Source organism: Diabrotica virgifera, chromosome 9, assembly GCF_917563875.1.
Source record: "Diabrotica virgifera virgifera chromosome 9, PGI_DIABVI_V3a".
Classification (NCBI taxonomy): Eukaryota; Metazoa; Arthropoda; class Insecta; order Coleoptera; family Chrysomelidae; genus Diabrotica; species Diabrotica virgifera.
The window spans coordinates 81,846,049-81,854,832 of NC_065451.1; the positions used below are offsets into that span (position 1 = coordinate 81,846,049).

At 41.9% G+C, this 8,784-nt stretch overlaps 1 protein-coding gene across 1 annotated transcript; it reads right to left on the bottom strand.

The window, feature by feature from the left end:
* Positions 1 to 1,719: 1,719 nt before the first annotated feature.
* Positions 1,720 to 3,009, bottom strand: LOC126891049 (uncharacterized). Its single transcript, XM_050660228.1, has one exon. It carries the CDS (start codon positions 3,007 to 3,009, stop codon positions 1,720 to 1,722), a length of 1,290 nt encoding a protein of 429 aa, XP_050516185.1.
* Positions 3,010 to 8,784: the final 5,775 nt, after the last annotated feature.

Below are 8,784 nucleotides of genomic sequence, written 5' to 3' on the forward strand. Positions count from 1 at the left end.
CAGTCAATTGTGTCAAGGCGGTTTCCGTGGATTTTCCCGCTTGATACGCATGTTGACGGGGGTGCAATGGCACCTGTTCCAAGATTTCTGTTCTAATGTAGTTGTCTACAGCTTTTTCCATCGTTTTGAGAATAAACGATGTGAGGCTGATCGGTCTAAGGGATTTAGGGTGCGTAGTATCCCGTTTCCCTACTTTTGGGATGAAGGTGACTTTGGCCCTTCTCCATGCTTCTGGTATGTATCCCAGTTCAAGACTGCTCCGACTGATTCGGACCATATGAGGAATGATTGCCTCTTGGCCCTGTTGAAGTAGGGCAGGAAATATTCCATCCGTTCCAGGTGTTTTGAACGGCTGAAAGGTGTTCATAGCCCATTTCAGCCGTTCTTCACTGCAGATGTGTTTTGCCATTGCAGTGTCTTCCCTGGTAGGTCTTCTGATTTGCTCACTCTTTTTTCCTGAAGTGATTGCTCCTCCAGGAAAGTGAGTTTCTAACAAGAGCAAAGCTCGTTCTTTCTCGCTTTCTGTGAAGCTTCCGTCTGGCTTCCGTAGTGCCATTACTGTATCTACTCTTCCCTTTGCCAAGACCTTGTGTAGCCTTGCTGCAGAGGGAGTAGTGTCTATTTCTTCGCAGAATTTTCTGAAGCTATTTCGTTTAGCCTTTCTAATCTCTTTATTGTATAATGTGAGTTTCTCGGTGTATCTCTGCCAATCTCCGTTACGTTTGGCTCTGTTGAAGAGCTGTCGCGTCTCGGATCTTAGGTTTGACAGATGTTCGTTCCACCATATTGCATCTTTTGATTTTCTGGTCCTCTGAAGAGGACAACTTGATTCATAGGCGTCGAGTATTACCTCGTTAAGTTCTATGACATCATTTTCTAATGCCAGGTGGTTTCTGGCATTTCCTTTAGTACGAAGACTTACAAGATTTCTCCTCAGGTTAGAGTTGTATTCATCCCAGTTTGTTTTCCTGGGGTTTCTCCTGAGTTTTGGCTCAGGAGGACTACAATCTAACCTGAACATAATTATTCTATGATCAGAGAGGGATGGTTCGTTCGATACTCTCCAATCCCTCACCCGATCTGATAGATTCGGTGTGCTTACAGTTATATCTAGCACTTCTTTTCTTGTTTTAGTTACAAAAGTAGGGGTATTCCCTATATTGTGTATGACAAGATTCTTACTAAGAATAAATTCTAAAATTTTCTCACCTCTTTCATTGGTGTCTGTGCTCCCCCATACGGTATTGTGACCATTAGCGTCACATCCTAGGAGAAGCGGTAGTTTCTTCTGCTCACAGTACTCTACTAGTCTTTGCAGTTCTGGAGGCGGTGCAGTCCCGTCTCCTGCAAAGTAGCATGAGACTATCATAACTTCTTGACGCCCTTTTTCGAACTCAAGGTTTGCTCGAATCGGAACAAGGTCTCTCGTCATAAATTCTGAAACACAAAAGTGATTAATACTGTTACTTACCAAGATGCATGCTCTGGGTTTGTCAACATTACTTACTTTGTATATCAGCTTAGCTTCTCTGCTTGTGAGTCCTCTCACCTGACCGTCACGAACCCATGGTTCCTGAATCAGTACAAATCCCAATTGGTTTCTGATAAACGTCCTTAGGATGACCGCCGATGATCCCTTGGCGTGATGGGCGTTTATCTGAGCAATATTAATTCCCATTTTTTTTTTCCTCCTCCCTTTTCCCTTTTCCCTGCCCCTACTTATTTGGTTATTTGAGGTGAGGTTTCTTTCTCACCTTCTTCCCCCCCGACAGGTGTTTTGTCCTTGTCTTCTTCAACGTTAGTTGCTTCGACTGTCTCCATGTCCTCCGAGTCCCGATATAGATCGGTGCTGTGGTGGTCTCCGACGCTCTCGGCATCGCCGGGCACATCAGTACCCCGCGATGCAGAGGGCACCGGAGGCGCTTCCTCGACCTCGGTGGTTACTAACCCACCGCTGCTCCCCGGAGTCTCCTTTTCTGTTTCCCGTTTTATACCATGAACGGGGATTTTCCCGAACCGGTAAAAAATGGTGCATCCGTTCTTCCTGAGGGCAGCGCAGGATAGCTCGTCTATCGCTGCCCTCAAGAGTTGCCCTGCCGCCTCTTCCTTAGCACTCAGGACCTTCCACCTACCTATTGCTAGGCCCTCATTTTGTACCTCTATCAGCTGAAGTAATTTCTCAGCTGATAGCCCCTTGCTTCTGGGGAGGAAAACTGTCACAACATGTGATCTAGGGATGTCGTCTCCCTTACATGTTGTGAGTTCTCCACCCTCCCACTTCCTAATTTGTGGCACCTTCAACCTTAGCCACTCCGCTGACTGTGGTGTTTCACAGTCAACTACCAAGTAGCCCGGCTTGAAGTGGATGCCGCCGAACTGGAGCTTGTGCTCCCATCCGGCTAACATTTCTTGAACTATTGCCTCCTCCACCAAAGTCTGCTGTTCCGCGCTGAGGGTGTTCTCAGGGAACCCTTTGGGGAGAATGGCAATCTTCTCCGATTTTAGAGCAGCTGCATAGCTGCTCATACCTACTGAGGTAGTGGTCTGTTCTCCCACTTCCTCCTTCTTCCTTTTCACCTCTTTCTGAGCAGGACTGATGACCGTCTCAGTCCGCTTTCTTTTTTGACTAGCAGGCTCTTGGCTTTTATGCTCCAAGGCCTTCTTTCTTGCTGTTTCAGGGGAAATTCCCTGACTGAGGTACCTCAAGTACCATCTGCAGCCCGCTCCGCTGAGCCCACGTCTCAGTGGGTCATCCCTGCCTCCAGGTTCTCCCAAGTTTGGGAGTGGAGGCTGTCTAGAGGTCGAGGGCCTTTGGAGGTCCTTCCCCACCTCAGATTTACCCTTGTGGTGTATTCCCACAATGGAGTCTGAGGGACCGGTCCTCGACTTTCCTGCCTCTCGGGGAGCTTCCCGAGAGGTTGAAGGAGAGTGTTTTCCTTCCTTCTTCTTCTTCGATTTAGCGGTGTATTCCCGCTGTATTTTTTTTCCTTTTAATTCTTTCTTGTCCATGGTTGTTCCCACGAGTAGCTAGGGAATGTCGGTCCACTCCGGCAGAGCCCCGCATGCCGGAGTAAGGCTGCATACAAGGGGGTTTCGCCTGGTTCCCCCAGGGGAACGTTCGCGACCGCATATGCCCCAGCGGCCATTCATCCATCGGCACGTTGCCTTACACTTTGGATTGGGGTAGTGAGGTAAGTGGAGGGATAGTGGATGTGGGGCAGGGATGTGATCAGGAATCAGCCACTCGCGCTCGGATAAGTCGACTCACAAAAAGGTGAGAAAGAGTTTGTTGGGGGAGGGCGACATGTTTGGGTTTCGAGTGGCCGTAGGAGCAGGGAAGGGTATCTGTATATGCTGAAGGCGAAGGCGCAGCAACTGTTCGCCTCAGTTGCTGCGCCTTTTCGCGTCCAGTGGCGGTGTCCGGCGGTCACCCGGTGCACAGGCACTGGACGCGGAGACTGTGTTTGGTTTCGCTGGTCGTGCTCCCCTCACAAAATAAGGGACCAAGACCAGTTACTCAGCCCTCCCACCAACGGCAAGGAAAAATTACAGTCTCGGGGAGAGCATATAACTGACCTAATGTCTTCTTCTTTAAGATTTCTCAGAATTGGAGGAGGGTACAGCACACATTCACTCCAATGTATTATTTCTGTGTAGTCACCTGCCAGAAAGTTAATCTTCGGAGGGACGAAGTTTCGTATGGTCTTCTTCTTAGGGATGGTCTGCCTGGATTTTAAAATTCTTCTGTAGGCAAGTTCCCGAATGTGGTCTCGCCCGTCAACAAGCATTGCTAAAAGTAAGTTTTCAGTGTGTGCAAAGAATGCGTTTCTTTCTATGACTGGGTCTACTACTTCACGCAACTCTTTGGACAAATATCGCGATGTTTGTATGGCTTGATATACATGTTTAGGCCCATCTGTAAAGTACTTACTTTTCTTTACTGAGAACCACACAGGCATGTAGGACTTTAGTATGAAATGAACGATCTCTTTAAGGTTTTCAGAGGGATCTGATGATCCTATGTACAGTCTAAGTACTCTATTTGCAGCAGTTAACCATCTGGAATGGGATAAAGGGCCAAGGTCTCGAACGGCTAAGTCTTCCGGACAATACCCTAGAGTTATTGCACTTGATATTTCCAACAAATATTGTTGATCTTTGCTTAATGTGCTTTTGTCTATTTCTGGAATAAAACAGTCTATTGGTTCATAATCAACCACAGGGAGTCGTTCACATGAAATCAGCTGCTGTCCGATTGGGCCATTAAAACTCTTAGGCCCTGTAGTTTGGCCATCAATGTGCTGGAAAATATGACGAAACGGAAGTTCGTTGAAATGAAGTAAACAAACACTCCATTGAAGAGGGCGCCCTACATGTTTTTCTAGCTGATGGATGACACCATTCTTCCAGCCAGTGTTGGTTACTGTACCATCGCACCCAACCACTTCTAAGTTTTCTAGTGGCATTGAGAGTTCTGTCAACTGAGAACTTATACTGTGAGTTATATCAGCGGAAGAATTGGATGATGGTGATACGTGCCCAATAAAATCTGAACCAGGCTCCATTATGAGAGAATAATGTTCTTCTTTTAAGGTTCTTCTGAATTGCTTGGCATTTAACTTCTCAATAAACAACGTGTCATCTTTTCTTCCGTCGAAGTACAGACCCCAGCTTTCTGTGGGAGGAGTGAACTCATTTTTTAACTCACTACTGACACGGCTCTTCTCCCTTCTGACTTTACTTTTATCTACAACAAAGGCAGATTCTGACTCTTTTATCATGCCAACATCTTGCAGAACGCTGGAAGCTATAAGAGCTGTAGCCCGATCTGAAACACCGAACCTGTAACTGTTTAGAGAGGTCGCATTAAGTTTTATCCTCATCTGCCAGGGAGGCTTTTTAGCGGATTCATCTTCGTAGTCTTCATCTTCCATTGTCTCTAGTTCTTCATCAGAACTACATTCAGAACGGGGTTTTGAACACTCTCCTTGTTTATCGACTTTTTTACTACTGGCAAGTCTCTGAAGATCGCGAGCTTTCCGCTCGGCCTTTGCAGTAAGTTTTTTTGTTACTATTTTATCAACAGCTCCAATTTTCCCTAGATTGAAGTGTCTTTGAAGATAAAAAAATCTCATTTCAAGAACAGGGATTTTGTTATTTTTTTCACATAAACATTCAATTGAAATCGCACACTGACATGCTTCTGGTGATTTTTTGCAAGTACAGATACACTTCATCGGGCATTTACAAGCAGCAACGTCAAACAGATTTTTAGCCTTAAGTTTAAATTCCTCCAACCTTGTTTTAAAAAAAGCCTTATCCTTATCTCGGTTGTATGACTTTCTTAGGGTAGTGTAAGAACTGTAGTACGCATTAATAAGCGTTATGATTCTGCTATAAGACAAAGGGGGAATGGATGCTTTCTCATACAAATCAATTATTAGTTTCGCGACTGTGCAAGCTACTTTAGAAAAACTTACATTCCTCTTGTTGTTGGTCTCTAGTACAAATTTGTACCTCTCTTCTAAACAGCACCGAAGAACACACTCACCAGTTGGCAGTTTATTCTGTAGGAAGCTTCGAGGCTCACCAACTATAGGACAACAAAACTCCTGTCTAGACTTGGCAATTACAGCTCTAGTGAGAATAGTTTCTGACTCACTCTCCATTGCTTGATGTTAAATCACGTAATAAGCTTATAACGATAAAAAAACTATCAATATCATAACGAAGTAATAGTACAACACAAATTATAACACATTAAAGTCAAGACACAACTATCAGACACTGAGACAAATCGTGACACTAGTGGCACTATGACAGACAGCGGTAGACTGGCGGCCGAGTTCTGGTGGGAGAAAGGAATATGGCCGACTAGTGAGAGAGGGGAGGGTTACGTGAGGCAACAGATCTAGTTCTAACCAGTTAAATCCACTTGCAGAAGCGAACTCAACTACTGTGCGTTGTGTTCTGGTGAAACAAGCAGACAGTTTAACCTGTGTCGTACAGCCGTCGAGTTTTAACATGCTATAAAAAGACTTGATTTTTTTTAGATTATAAATTACTAAAACTATATATATTAACATCAACATTTTTGTTTAGGTTATTTTGAACATATTTGAGGCAAAGGTACTGGAATACGATAATTATACCATGTTCAGCTAGCCAAACAAATTATCGCAAAAACCTGAATTTTCGCTATTTATTGTAAACTTTAAGTACGATGCGCGAACAGAAAACTATATATTTTGGTGCAAACTAAATTTTTTAAGACTTTTTGGACCAATTGTGAGTAAAAGAAAGCTAGAACGAGTTTTTTTATATCATGTTAAACGGTTCAAAAAAAATATGGAAAAAATCGAGTTTTTTTGTTTTTTCCCGTAATTTTACGTGCAATGCGCGAACGGAAAAATAAATAAAAAAAATATTTTCTTGCTTAGTATGTTTTATTGTTACCAAAAACAACTTTTCCGCACTAGAACGTTTCTAAAAAAAAAAAAATATTTTTTTTCGACCCACCCTAGTGTGTATCCATGATACGCGTTAGGGGTTGTATTGTAGCAGTATGTGAACATTCTGCAACACACATCCCAATTTTCTCTGTCTTCGTCTATGAATGCTCTTACGTACTCGTTCAACGTTCTGTGTAGTTTTTCGCAACTTCCAATGGACTGTGGGTGGTATGCCGTTGAAAAGTTGTGCTCTATTTTTAATAGCTTTGTTAATTCCTGCATTACTTCGTTCTTATACTCTGTGCCTTGGTCTGTTCTTATTTGCTTCATGAGTCCGTATGTTGGTATGAAATGATCAAAGATTCCTCTTGCTATTGTCTCTGCTTCTTTATTGCACACTGGTATGCTGACCGCGTATTTTGTCAGTTCACACAACATTGTGATACAGTATCTATTACCTTCATTACTTCTAGTAAATGGACCTATTGTATCTATGTATACTATGTCCCATGGTTTGGAAGATGTGTCCGATATCACGAACTCTTCGACATGTGTTCTTTTCGGTTTGTTAATTTGACATTTGTGGCATTGTTTAACGTATTTTCTTACGTCTTTTTCCAAATTTTTCCATCGGAATCTTGCCTTTAGCTTCTTTATTAGTCTATTATTCCCTACGTGTTCTCCGAAAATCGGGTGATTATGGTATTCTTCTATTAATCTGTGTTTTTCTTTGTCATCTTTTATTGTTTCTGGTACTTCACATATGTATATTTCTATATTCTTCAATTTTTTATTTCCTTCTTTAATAAATTCATCAATTGTGCACAATTTAAAAATAATATCATTTACGTATATCTTTACTTTACGTACTGCATTCTCTACCGCCAGCTTATCGAGCTGTGCCAACGCTTGGTTTAAATCGAAATGATCCAATCCTGTGGCTATGCTTTTGCTGCATTTTATTTTGTTTTTGGCCCTAATGCTCAGTCTTGGTGAGATTAGTTCTGCTCCAAAGGACAAAATTGGTAGTCTATGCGCCTCTAAATTATTTAGTACCTTCCTTACTGTCTGTTTGGTGGCTTCTGGCTGTAGTGCGAGTTCACTTTCAGCCTTTGTTTGTCTTGCTTCCTTCTCCTTTTCTCTTGCTTGAGCTCTTGTTATAGCTAGTATATGGGTGTTGTCTATGTATAGGTTCTTTAGTTGATGCAATGTTATTCTTGAAAGGCTGTCTGCGTAGTTACTTTTCCCTGTTATATATTCTATCTCGAAGTCATATTCTTCTAGGTCTAATCTGATCCTCGTGAGTTTTGAGGTTGGTTCTTTCATTGCAAATAGGTGTGTCAAAGGTTTATGGTCTGTTTTTACTTTGAATGTTGGTGCTCCATATAGATAACATTTAAAATAATTAATTCCCCAATGAATGGCTAGTAATTCCTTAACGATTATAGGTTTATTACATTCTCCTTTACTAAAACTTCTTGATGCATATGCTATAGGTAGGTCTATTCCGTTGTAATCTTGACTTAGGATTGCTGAACAACTCTCATTGGATGCGTCTGTTGTTAGGATAAACTGTTTGTTGAAATCAGGATATTTTAAAATTGGTGGTTTCGTCAGAGATGCTTTAAGCTTTTTGAATGCTTTTTCACACTCCTCAGACCAAAAAAATTCTACTCCTTTCCTCGATAATCTGTTGAGTGGTCTGCATATTTCCGCAAAATTTTTAATAAAACGTCTATAATAGTTGCAAAATGCTACAAATCTCTTTGTTTCTTCCGCTGTCTTAGGTGTCGGATATTGTTCAATTGCTGCATACTTCGCTTTGTCGGGTGATACTCCCTCTTGAGAAAGATCATGTCCTAAATATGTTACTTCCCTTCTAAAAAATTGACATTTTCCTGGGTTAAGTTTTAAATTGAATTTTCGACATGTCTCAAATGTCTTTTTCCGGTTGTCTAGGTGATGTTTTTCGGATATTCCAATTACTACGATATCGTCCATGTAAAGAAATGCTTTGTCTGGTGTTAATCCTGAAAATGCTATTGACATCATTCTTGAAAAGCTATTCGGGCTTACATTTAATCCAAAAGGTAATCTGGTAAATTGAAATGCTCCGTTTTCCGTGCTAAACGATGTGTATTTTCTCGATGACTTTTCTAATGGTATTTGATGAAAACCTGACATTAAGTCTATAACTGAAAACCATTTTGCTCTTCCTAGTTGATCTAATATCGAATCTATTCTTGGTAATGGGAATTTGTCTGTAACTATCTTCTTGTTCAATTGTCTAAAATCTATGCATAATCTCCATGCTTTTCCTCCATCTATAGCT

What these genes read in the sequence shown, in the direction of transcription:
- LOC126891049 (XM_050660228.1), bottom strand. Translation starts at nt 3,009, where the DNA reads ATGGACAAGAAAGAATTAAAAGGAAAAAAAATACAGCGGGAATACACC.